The sequence below is a fragment of the Saccopteryx bilineata genome, chromosome 4 (genome assembly GCF_036850765.1).
Source record: "Saccopteryx bilineata isolate mSacBil1 chromosome 4, mSacBil1_pri_phased_curated, whole genome shotgun sequence".
NCBI classification, from domain to species: Eukaryota; Metazoa; Chordata; class Mammalia; order Chiroptera; family Emballonuridae; genus Saccopteryx; species Saccopteryx bilineata.
The window spans coordinates 11,669,854-11,682,335 of NC_089493.1; the positions used below are offsets into that span (position 1 = coordinate 11,669,854).

General features: G+C 50.3%; 1 protein-coding gene across 1 annotated transcript in view; it reads left to right on the forward strand.

Annotated features, from left to right (window-relative positions):
* LGMN (legumain) overlaps window positions 1-10,713 on the forward strand; it is a 46,545-nt gene extending 35,832 nt beyond the window's left edge. Inside the window, exons 11-14 of the mRNA XM_066276399.1 lie at window positions 3,638-3,838; window positions 7,701-7,871; window positions 10,236-10,303; window positions 10,527-10,713. Coding sequence (XP_066132496.1) covers window positions 3,638-3,838; window positions 7,701-7,871; window positions 10,236-10,303; window positions 10,527-10,569 — 483 coding nt within the window. The 3' untranslated portion in view covers window positions 10,570-10,713. The remainder of the gene's footprint in view (window positions 1-3,637; window positions 3,839-7,700; window positions 7,872-10,235; window positions 10,304-10,526) is intronic.
* Window positions 10,714-12,482: the final 1,769 nt, after the last annotated feature.

The following is a 12,482-nucleotide window of genomic DNA, read 5'->3' on the forward strand; positions in this document are numbered from 1 at the left end:
TACCAAATATTCAAAGAAGAACTAACTCCTATCCTTCTCAAACTATTTCAAAAAATTCAAGAGGAAGGAAGACTTCCAAGCTCCTTTTATGGGCGAGCATAATTCTGATTCCAAAACCAGGCAAAGACAACACAAAGAAAGAAAATTATAGGCCAATATCTCTGATGAATATAGATGCTAAAATCCTCAACAAAATATTAGCAAACCGGATCCAACAATATATGGGAAAAATCATACACCATGATCAAGTGGGATTTATTCTGGGGAGGCAAGGCTGGTACAATATTCGTAAACCAATCAATGTGATTCATCACATAAACAAAAAGGAGAAAAACCATATGATAATTTCAATAGATGCAGAAAAAGCATTTGATAAAATCCAGCACCCATTCATGATCAAAACTCTCAGCAAAGTGGGAATACACGGAACATACCTCAACATGATAAAAGCCATCTATGAGAAACCCACAGCCAACATCATACTCAATGGGCAAAAATTAAAAGCAGTACCCTTCAAATCAGGAACAAGGCAGGGGTGCCCCCTTTCACCACTCTTATTTAACATAGTCCTGGAAGTCCTAGCCACAGCAATCAGGCAAGAAGAAGAAATAAAAGGCATCCAAATTGGAAAAGAAGAAGTAAAACTATCATTATTTGCAGATATGATATTGTATATAGAAAACCCTAAAGTCTCAGTCAAAAAGCTACTGGACCTGATAAATGAATTCAGCAAAGTGGCAGGATATAAAATCAATACCCAGAAATCAGAGGCATTTTTATACACCAACAATGAACAGTCAGAAAGAGAAATTAAGGAAACAATTCCCTTCACAATTACAACCAAAAAAATAAAGTACCTAGGAGTAAACTTAACCTAGGAGACTAAAGACTTGTACTCGGAAAATTACAAAGCATTGATAAAAGAAATCAAGGAAGATACAAACAAGTGGAAGCATATACCGTGCTCATGGCTAGGAAGAATAAACATCATTAAAATGTCTATATTACCCAAAGCAATCTATAAATTCAATGCAATACCAATTAAAATACCAATGACATACTTCAAAGATATAGACCACATATTCCAAAAATTTATATGGAACCAAAAAAGAACACGAATAGCCTCAGCAATCTTAAAAAAGAAGAATAAAGTGGGAGGTATCACACTTCCTGATATCAAGTTATATTACAAGGCCATTGTACTCAAAACAGCCTGGTATTGGCATAAGAACAGGCATATAGATCAATGGAACAGAACAGAGAACCCAGAAATAAACCCACAGTTCTATGGACAACTGATATTTGACAAAGGAGGTAAGGAAATACAATGGAGTAAAGACAGCCTCTTTAACAAATGGTGTTGGGAAAATTGGACAGCTACCTGCAAAAAAATGAAACTAGATCACCAGCTTACCCCACTCACAAAAATAAACTCAAAATGGATAAAAGACTTAAATGTAGGCCGTGAAACCATAAGCATCTTAGAAGAAAACATAGGCAGTAAGCTCTCGGACATCTCTCGGAGCAATATATTTGCTGATTTATCTCCACGGGGAAGTGAAATAAAAGACAGGATAAACAAATGGGACTATATCAAACTAAAAAGCTTTTGTACAGCTAAAGACAATAAGAACAATATAAAAAGACAAACTACACAATGGGAGAACATATTTGACAATACATCTGATAAGGGGTTAATAACCAAAATTTATAAAGAACTTGTAAATCTCAACATCAGGAAGACAAACAATCCAATCCAAAAATGGGCAAAAGAGATGAATAGACACTTCTCCAAAGAGGACATACAGAGGGCCAATAGGCATATGAAAAAATGCTCAACGTCACTAATCATTAGAGAAATGCAAATTAAAACCACAATGAGATATCACCTCACACCAGCCAGAATGGCTCTCATCAACAAAACAACACAGAATAAGTGCTGGTGAGGATGTGGAGAAAAGGGAACCCTCCTGCACTGCTAGTGAGAATGCAGACTGGTGCAGCCACTGTGGAAAACAGTATGGAGATTCCTCAAAAAACTGAAAATCAAACTGCCTTTTGACCCAGCTATCCCACTTTTAGGAATATACCCCAAGGACACCATAGAACGGCTCCAAAAGGAGAAATGCACCCCCATGTTTGTGGCAGCATTGTTCACAATAGCGAAGATCTGGAAACAGCCCAAGTGTCCATCAGAGGACGAGTGGATTAAAAAGCTATAAGAAATGATGACATCAGATCGTTTACAATAACATGAATGGACCTTGATAACATTATACGGAGTGAAATAAGTAAATCAGAAAAAAACTAAGAACTATATGAATCCATACATAGAAGGGACATAAAAATGAGACTCAGAGACATGAACAAGAATGTGATGGCAACAGGGGTGGGGGGTGGGGGGAGGGGGGATGGGGCAAAGAAGGAGAGAGGGGTTGGGGGAGGGGAGGGGCACAAAGAAAACCAGATAGAAGGTGACAGAGGACAGTTTAACCTTGGGGGAGGGGTATACAGCACAATCAAATGAAATGTCAAAATAATCTAGAGATGTTTTCTCTCAACATATGTACCCTGATTTATCAATGTCACTGCATTACATTTAATAAATAAATTAAAAAAAAATAAAAAAGAAAGGTTGTGCATCAAGAACACAGGGCAGGCACACAGCGAGAGGTTACTCAGTTGGAAGCTGCCCCAGCCCCATGGCACGGCCCCGAGAACCCCCGCCTCGGGTATCAGTTCTGCCGCCATCTGCGAGTTGCAGGGTGCTACCTTTACCCTTTAGCTATAAATTAGAGACTTTCCCCCCCTTTAAATAGGTCCCAAAGGGACGTTGGTAGTTACATAGGCCTGTGTATCAGGGCTCCCTGGACAAGGCTGCAGCAGGTGGCTGAAGGTGTGGGTCTCAGGTGACACCTCTCTGGTTTTAGCTCTGCTTGTCACAGTGGACCCGCTTTGGCCCGCCCTCTCCATGATGTGGCAGAGCGGGTGCCTTTCATAAGTGAGAGAATCGCAGTTCTGCCAGGGATGCCAGGCAGTGTTGCAGTTCCTCAGTGGTGGATTTCAGGTCTCAGAAGTGTCGCCCACCGCTGGCACGTGTTTACAGGCTGCTCGTTGCTGCACGAGTACAGGCCGTGCCTGGGCCCTCAGTGGTGGATTTCAGGTCTCAGAAGTGTCGCCCACCGCTGGCACGTGTTTACAGGCTGCTCGTTGCTGCACGAGTACAGGCCGTGCCTGGGCCCTCAGTGGTGGGTTTCAGGTCTCAGAAGTGTCGCCCACCGCTGGCACGTGTTTACAGGCTGCTCGTTGCTGCACGAGTACAGGCCGTGCCTGGGCCCTCAGTGGTGGATTTCAGGTCTCAGAAGTGTCGCCCACCGCTGGCACGTGTTCACAGGCTGCTCGTTGCTGCACGAGTACAGGACGTGCCTGGGGCCCTCAGTGGTGGGTTTCAGGTGCTCAGAAGGTGCTCGTCCACCGCTGGCACGTGTTTACAGGCTGCTCGTTGCTGCACGAGTACAGGCCGTGCCTGGGGCCCTTCAGTGGCGGGAAAACCTCTGTTGAGCCTCCAGGACCCAGGGTACGGCTGGCACACCAGCTCTTCCCGTAACAACGGTCTTTCTCTCTTCCTCTCCCCCAGTCCATCTCTACCATGAAACTGATGCAGTTCCAGGGTGTGAAGCACCAAGCCAGTTCTCCTGTCTCCCTGCCTCCGGTCCAGCACCTGGACCTCACCCCAAGCCCTGACGTGCCCCTCACGATCATGAAGAGAAAACTGATGCACACCAATGACCTGCAGGAGTCCCGGCGTCTGGTGGCAGAGATCCAGAGGCATCTGGAGGTGAGTCCTGGTCCTGGTTCCGGTCCTGGTCCTGGTCCTGGTCCTGGTCCTGGTCCAGGCGCTGCTGCCGGCCTCGTGCGCTCAGTCTCTGCCTCCTGTTAGCCAGTGAGCCCAGAGCCTGGGGACGGAACTCTGGGGTCGCCCCTCCTCCGGCCACAGGCTAGTTGTGGGACAGGACACTGGCTTCTGTGTCTGTGCAAATAGAAGCAGTGAGCGGAGCAGTGGTGCTCTTTATCTTCATTGGTAAACTGACCTTGGCCTGTGGTAGCAGGCAGCAAAGGAATCGGGCTATTTCCTGTGTCCTGCCAAGAGGCTGTGCTTTATGGGAGTGGTTTTTCTCTTGTTTGTTTTTGTTATTGGTTTTTTTTTGTATTTTTCTGAAGCTGGAAACGGGGAGAGACAGACAGACTCCCGCATGCGCCCGACTGGGATCCACCCGGCACGCCTACCAGGGGCGAAGCTCTGCCCACCAGGGGGCGATGCTCTGCCCCTTCGGGGCGTCACTCTGCTGCTACCAGAGCCACTCTAGCGCCTGGGAAAGAGGCCAAGGAGCCATCCCCAGCGCTCGGGCCGTCCTTGCTCCAATGGAGCCTTGGCTGCGGGAGGGGAAGAGAGAGACAGAGAGGAAGGAGGGGGGGGGTGGAGAAGCAGATGGGCGCTTCTCCTATGTGCCCTGGCCGGGAATCGAACCTGGGTCCCCCACACGCCAGGCCGACGCTCTACCGCTGAGCCAACCGGCCAGGGCCTTGTTTGTTTTTTTGTGACAGAGACAGAGAGAGTCAGAGAGAGGGGCAGATAGGGACAGACAGACAGGAAGGGAGAGAGATGAGAAGCATCAGTTCTTCATTGCGGCTCCTTAGTCTCCTTAGTTGTTCATTGATTGCTTTTTCATATGTGCCTTGACCAGGGTGCTCCAGCAGAGCGAGTGACCCCTTGCTCAAGCCAGTGACCTTGGGCTTCAAGCCAGCAACCTTTGGGCTCAAGCTGGCAACCCTGGGGTTTCGAACCTGGGTCCTCTGTGTCCCAGTCTGACGCCCTATCCACTGCGCTACTGCCTGGTCAGGCTTGTTTATGTTTTTGTTTTGTTTTTAAATTCCTAGTTGTTTAAAAGACATTTTTATTTTGCTGCTTGGTGATTTAGTAGCTAATCATATATATGATATATATATGATATATATGATATATAGTATATATTATATATGATATAAATGTATCATATATATATGTGATATGTGTGTGTGTGTGTACATAAAATCCAATCTCAAAATTAGTACTGCCTTAGGAAATCAGTCAGAGCCTAACATTCTTCTTAAAATACTTGGGTTATCACTTAGGACTGCCGAGTTTGTTTCTAGTTTGTAACTGGCGGGTTACTTGTCAGATCACAGCTGGTGGCGAGAGCCTCTGTGCCCAGGGGGATGCTGGGTGGGAGCCTCTGTGCCCAGGGGGATGCTGGGTGGGGGCCTCTGTGCCCAGGGGGATGCTGGGTGGGGGCCTCTGTGCCCAGGGGGATGCTGGGTGGGAGCCTCTGTGCCCAGGGGGATGCTGGGCAAGAGCCTCTGTGCCCAGGGGGATGCTGGGCGGGGGCCTCTGTGCCCAGGGGGATGCTGGGCGAGGGCCTCTGTGCCCAGGGGGATGCTGGGCGGGGGCCTCTGTGCCCAGGGGGATGCTGGGTGGGGGCCTCTGTGCCCAGGGGGATGCTGGGTGGGGGCCTCTGTGCCCAGGGGGATGCTGGGTGGGAGCCTCTGTGCCCAGGGGGATGCTGGGTGGGAGCCTCTGTGCCCAGGGGGATGCTGGGTGGGGCCGACTGTCCCTCCGACAGAGCCAGCTCTGCTAACTCCCCCGGCGTTGGGCAGCACAGGGACTGATGTACTGAGTTTGTTCTGAGGTGTTTTTTTTGAGGGGGAAAGATAAAAATCTCTGTGATCTCTTTTAAATTCATATACAGGGTGGGGTAAAAGTAGGTTTATAGTCATTAGTACACGAAACAATTTGTTTTTGTATTAATTATTGTATTCTTTTCCATAGGAACAACTATACACCTACTTTTGCCCCACCCGTTAATGATCCTGACAACTAGTCTTTCATTCTATAGTGATATATTAACCAGGACATGTTTTTTAGTCGGTAGGACAGTGTAATACAACAGGGCTCATACTTTTTTAGTCTTAGTCCTGTTTACATACTTAGATTATTCATCCCAAAAAGCTAATGTTTATGTGAGTTATGTCAGTATTTCCTGCATTGGAAATGAACACTGAAATTTTAAAAATATTAACTCATTTAGAAATGACAGCAATAAACCCATTTTGTGTTAATGTATTTTTATGAAAAATTTCATTTTTCTTTTCTAAGAGAGAAGAAGGGAGATAGAAAGACATATCCCCCCACATAAGCCCTGACGGGGATCAACCTGGCAACTCCCATCTGGGACGGATGCTTGAATCAACTGGAGCTATCCTCAGCTCCTGAGGCCAAGGCTTGGACCAGTCAAGCTATCCTTAGTGCCTGGGGCCGATGCTCAAACCAGTTGAGCCGCTGGCTGCAGGTGGGAGAGAAGGGGGAGAGGGAGAGGGAGAGAAGAGAAGCAGATGATCGCTTCTCCTGTGTGCCCTGACCCAGGATCAAATCCAGGACGTCTGCATGTCGGGCTGATGTTCTCTCCACTGAGCCAACAGGCCAGGGCTTAAAAATACTATTTTCAAAAATAAAACCAATTTTGGTGCCATGGGTGGTATTACTTTATGTTTTGGGGTTTTTTTGTATTATTATTATTTTTTTTGTATTTTTCTGAAGTTGGAAACGGGGAGGTAGTCAGACTCCCGCATGCGCCCGAACGGGATCTACCTGGCATGCCCACCAGGGGGCAATGCTCTGCCCATCTGGGGCGTCACTCTGTTGCAACCAGAGCCATTCTAGTGCCTGAGGCAGAGGCCATGGAGCCATCCTCAGCGCCCGGGCCATCTTTGCTCCAATGGAGCCTTGGCTGCGGTAGGGGAAAAGAGAGACAGAAAGGAAGGAGAGGGGGAGAGGTGGGGAAGCAGATGGGCACTTCTCCTGTGTGCCCTGGCCGGGAATCAAACCCGGACTCCTGCACGCCAGGCTGACGCTCTACCACTGAGCCAACCGGCCAGGGCCTACTTTATGTTTTTACATATCTCTTTTTGGCCCAGCATAATGGAAGGCAGCTGGGTCCTTGTACCTGCCTCTGAATTCGCTCTGCTGAGCTCTGTTCTGGCTGAAGTATTTGAAGAAAGCCCAACCTCACACAGTTAGTTGGGAAAGGGGGGAAATTGTGCAGATCCGAGAGGTCTGGGGAACCAGTGGTTCTGGACCAGTTTGCGCTGAGAACCACTAGTCTGACACATGTGGGCAGTGAGTCTTTGTATCATTTGGGCTTGGGGCTGGGGTAGAGTGTTCAGAGGCCTGATTGTAAATTTTGGTTAATGAAGAAGCATCTTCTATATGATGTGGGTTTTCATCGTATGGGAAGAACACAGTATCCTCCTTGTGTCCCTCTGGGTGACCCTTTGACGGTCTCTGAAACGGGCAAAGGCACCTGTGAACACGTAGCACCATTCATGGGACAGCAGGCTATCTGGGGCACAATTTCTGTGCCCCTCTTTTCTCAGAGTGGGCCTGCCCTCAGGGGTGTTTTTCTCATGCCAGGAGATCTCCAAAAGACAGGATATTCCTAAAGGTTTTCAGCTGTCACAGGAGTCTCCTGTCACATCTGCCTGCTGCAGACACATCGGTTGGCACCAATTTTAACATTCCAGGGTGCGGGCTGAGTGAAAAGAAGCTTCTAACCCAGAGGCTTCATTGAGACAGACACGTTTTGAAAAGTTGTGTTTCTTCACAGAGCAGGAATGTCATGGAGAAGGCAGTGCAGAAGATTGTCTCCTTGGTCACGAAGTCCAGTGACGAGGTGGAGAGACTGCTGTCCACGAGAGCCCCGCTCACAGCGCACGACTGCTACCAGGCCGCCGTCGGCCACTTCCGCACGCACTGCTTCAACTGGCACTCCTCCACGGTACGCTGGCTGGGGCCACGCGTGCCGCCCCTGGCTCCACGGGCCACGGGGCCTTTCCTGCTTCTTAAACTCAAAAGCTAAATTAATATTGTTCGCCGGGATCCACATCAGATGCATTCTGTTGTAGAAGGTTCCACCCAGGCTAAGGAAACAACAGGCTCCTTCAGGGAGAGGCCTTTGACAGGGATGAGGGGAAGAAGGTCATCCAGCTCACTGACCATAAATCCTGGCCTGCACAGTCTTGTTCCCATGGGTAGTTTACCAGTCATGTGACTCAACTCTCCCCACCCCCTTTTTTTTTGTATTTTTCTGAATTTGGAAACAGGGAGGCAGTCAGACAGTCTCCCACATGTGCCCAACTGGGATCCACCTGGCATGCCCACCAGGGGGTGATGCTCTGCCCATCTGGGGCGTCGCTCTGTTGCAACCAGGGCCATTCTAGCACCTGAGGCAGAGGCCATAGAGCCATCCTCAGTGCCTGGGCCAACTTTGCTCCAATGGAGCCTTGGCTGTGGGAGGGGAAGAGACAGACAGAGAGGAAGGAGAGGGGGAGGGGTAGAGAAGCAGATGGGTGCTTCTCCTGTGTGCCCTGGCCAGGAATCAAACCTGGGACTCCTGCACGCCAGGCCGACGCTCTACCACTGAGCCAACCGGCCAGGGCCTCAAACTCCCCTTCTCACTTCTGCTGTATCCCCCTTCACACCAGCCACACAGATTTTTTCCCTTTGGGATCTGGTCTGACTCCTCCTGGAGGTTTATTGTTGGAGTCAGGCCCCGGCCTGTGGAAAGGAAGGAGTAGCCAGTGGTCTGCGGAACGTCAGGGTTGGAAGGTACCTAGAAAGCCTTCTACTTGGTCTCGCATGATGCTGGTTTCTGCAAACTGTAGACTGTCCGGGTCGGAAGGTGCCTGGTCAGCCTCATCTGTGGTCATTACTGTGTGAGGATTGGGTCCTGGTCAGCAGACCGTGGGCCACAGTCGAGGCCTGCCCACAGCCTGCTGGTCCCTTCACCGCCACCCCCAGGCTGTTTCTGTAAAGTTTTATTGAAACACAGCCGCATTCCCCTGCTTGCATAGGGTTCTGGCTGCTTCTGCCCCGCGGTGGCGTTGAGGAGCTCAGAGAGCAGACTGAAGTGTGCTTATCTGGCCCTGTACAGAAAAGGTTTGCCAGCTCCTGCTTTAGGCGCTGTTCTTCAACGTGGTAGCCCCTGGCCACATGTGGTTACTTCAGCTTGAATTTAAATTAATTAAAATGAAATAAAATTTAAAGCTCAGTTCCTTTGCCACAATAACCACATTTCCTGTGCTCAGTAGCCACGTGGGACCAAGGGCTCTGTGGCGTGTTACATTGTCGCAGAAGGTTCTGTTGGGCTGGGATGTACACACCATGGTCACATGGATACTTCCGAGCATGGAGTCCTGGACACCCCATTACTGGGAAGCTTTTATTTTTCCTTTATTTAACAAAGTACTTTCCTTATTTATAGAATTTCCCATTTATTGATGAAATACTTTATCTCTGGAATACTTGATTGCCTCTGGAATCACACACTGAGTCTCTCCCTCTTTCCTTGGGGAGTCCTCAGATTCCCGAGGTTCTTTTTTTTTGTATTTTTCTGAAGCTGGAAACAGGGAGGCAGTCAGACAGACTCCTGCATGCGCCCAACCGGGATCCACCCGGCATGCCCACCAGGGGCGATGCTTTTCCCATCTGGGGTGTCACTCTGTTGCGACCAGAGCCACTCTAGCGCCTGGGGCAGAGGCCAAGGAGCCATCCCCAGCGCCTGGGCCATCCTTGCTCCAATGGAGCCTTGGCTGCAGGAGGGGAAGGGAGAGACAGAGAGGAAGGAGAGGGGGAGGGGTGGAGAAGCAGATGGGCGCTTCCAGGAATCGAACCCAGGACTTCTGCACGCCAGGCCAACGGTCTACCACTGAGCCAACCGGCCAGGGCCCCGAGGTTCTTTTTAAGATAAGCATCCCCGGTTATTTTGGTACAGCCCCGTTTAGCATTCACTTACCATCTGTCTCAGTCACCTCCTATTGGCGTGCCCCTCCCAGAATGAGGTTCCCAGAAATAAAGGCCAGGTGGCTGGATGGCGCTAGGCAACTGTGGAGTACGGCGTGGGGGTTTCCAACCAGGTGTCCAGGTGTCCTAACCTGGGGCTGGGAGTGCGCTTGGAGGCCTGCCAGCCCCCCCCCCCCCCCCCCCCGCTCAGGTGCATGTGGGGGAGGGGTTCATAAATCTTACTAGATTATCAAAAGGTGGGTGGGCAAGAATCACTGTTCACACTGTTCAGATCCCCCAATGAAGAGTAACTTTGTGTGGTGAGACATTTGACTGTGTCTTTTGGTCTGTTTCCCTCCAGTATGAGTATGCTTTGAGACATCTGTACGTGCTGGTCAACCTTTGTGAAAAGCCTTATCCAATTGACAGGTAAGTCAGCACGTGGCGTTTGGAGGGTCACTGTCACTGAGAGCAGAGGGGGCTGGCTGCGGCTCCTCCCTGGGGGCAGCAGAGGGAGATGCATTCTCAGTGGCGACTGCATCATGGAGGGCGCAGGGGTGTCATACACGACCGCCTGCTCCGAGTTGGGTCATGTTTGTCTCCCTGTCTCCAGAGCTGACAGGGATCACCGACTTCTTCCTGTTTCTTACAGAATAAAGTCGGCCATGGACACGGTATGCCGCGGTTACTACTGAAACGCCGCCTCCTTGCTGCTTCTCCGAGCTTGAACGGGTCCCTGTGTGCGCGAAGCAGAGGTGGGCGGAGCAAGAGGGGGTCTTCCATGGCGGGCCTGCTCGCCCTGCCCGTGTCCTGGTCTCCCACAGACCCTGTGTGATGCTCTGAGAACTACACGGGCACAGGCAGAGCTCTGCTGAGCAAGGTCTACTTGCCTTAGAGGTTTCCTTTCGCCTCTCCGTTTAAGGAGCAAGAAGTTCACCTGGGCTTCCGTCGCCAGGGAAAGAACCTCTGTGTGAGGAATTTGAGGCAGGGCCTGTCAAGCCTTCAGAATGATGTTATTGAAGGGCAACAGAGGCCCCGAATGGAAAACTATTTTTAGGAACTAATATAAGTTTTGATTGATTTTATGTTGTGTTCCTCAATAATGGACAAACCTTAAACAATAAAGTGATAACTGAACCCAAGTCTTAATGTCAGCCCTTGCCTTGCGCTTTGTGCCCGGCCTCCTCTCCCTCCTCCCTCCCAGCGCCCCGCGTTGGCTCCTCGGCCCTCCTGGACTTGGGCGCCCGTGCCTCTGCGTCCGGCATGTCCCCTTGCCCTGGAGAGCCCTGCCCTCATCTGACAGATCCTCCCGGTGTGTCTGCAAGTGCCACTTCTCCCTCAAACCTTCTTCAGCTTCCTCCTCTCCCCACACATGGATGTCCTCTCCCCTCTGCATTCTTCGCATCTCTTCTGGGTTTTTTTTTGGATTTTTCTGAAGTGAGAAGCAGGGAGGCAGAGAGACAGACTCCCGCATGCACCCGACTGGGATCTGCCCGGCATGCCCACCAAGGGTCAATGATCTGCCCCTCTGGGGCGTTGTTCCACTGCAACTGGAGCCATTCTAGCGCCTGAGGTGGAGGCCATGGAGCCGTCCTCAGTACCCAGGCCAACTTTGCTCCAAGGGAGCCTTGGCTGCAGGAGGGGAAGAGAGAGAGAGAGAGAGAGAGAGAGGAAGGAGAGGGGGGAGGGGGGAGAAGCAGATGGGCGCTTCTCCTATGTGCCCTGGCCGGGAATCGAACCCGGGACTTCCACATGCTGGCCAATGTTCTTACCACTGAGCAAACCGGCCAGGGCCTTCTTCACATCTCTTATAGCAGGTGTCGGGGTCTGCTCTTCACCCCGTGAGGGGGGTGAGGGGGTTATCTCAGCTCCTCTGGGGCAAAGGCCACCTGATTTGTCTTCATTTGCCTTTGCCTGGTGCCCCACACACGGGGGTACTCACAGTGGGTTTGTTAGAGACATAAAGAGGACCACTAACTCCATCCGTACAACAGAATAGTACGCAGCAGTAAAAAGGCACGGACCGCTGACGACATGCCGCACAACAGGGCGAATGGAAGCAGCCCGTCACAGACCACATGTGTGACCACACTGCTACCTCATGCCCAGAATAAGCACATCTACAGAAACAGCAGATGGTGGTGCCAGGGCCTGGGAAGAGGGGAAGTGGGCAAGTGGGGACTGCTACTGGGCGTGAGGATTCTTTTCACAGCAATGAAAATGTTCCAAAACCAAATATGCTAAAAACCATCGAATTATGCACATTAAGTAGAAAGGATGTGGTTGGTGAAGGATGGATACTTCAGGGAAGTTAGATGGCTGTTAGGTAGACAGCGAGAGGGAAAGCAAAGGAAAGAGGCTTAACACCTAGTGAACTTGGCGCTTGGACCGGCTGCCTTCCTATTGTGGAACCTGCCTCATTTGGCAGTGCTTGATGCCCTTGAAGTTTGGAATTGCGAATAAAGGTGAGATACTGGCAAAATAGGGTTATGCCTGACAAATTCAAAGGAAGTACTTTGTTTCTTTTCTTTTTTTTCTTTTAAGTGTGATGCGGGAGGCAGACAGGCTCTCCCATGTGCCCTGACCTGCCAACTTGCTCCAACTGAGC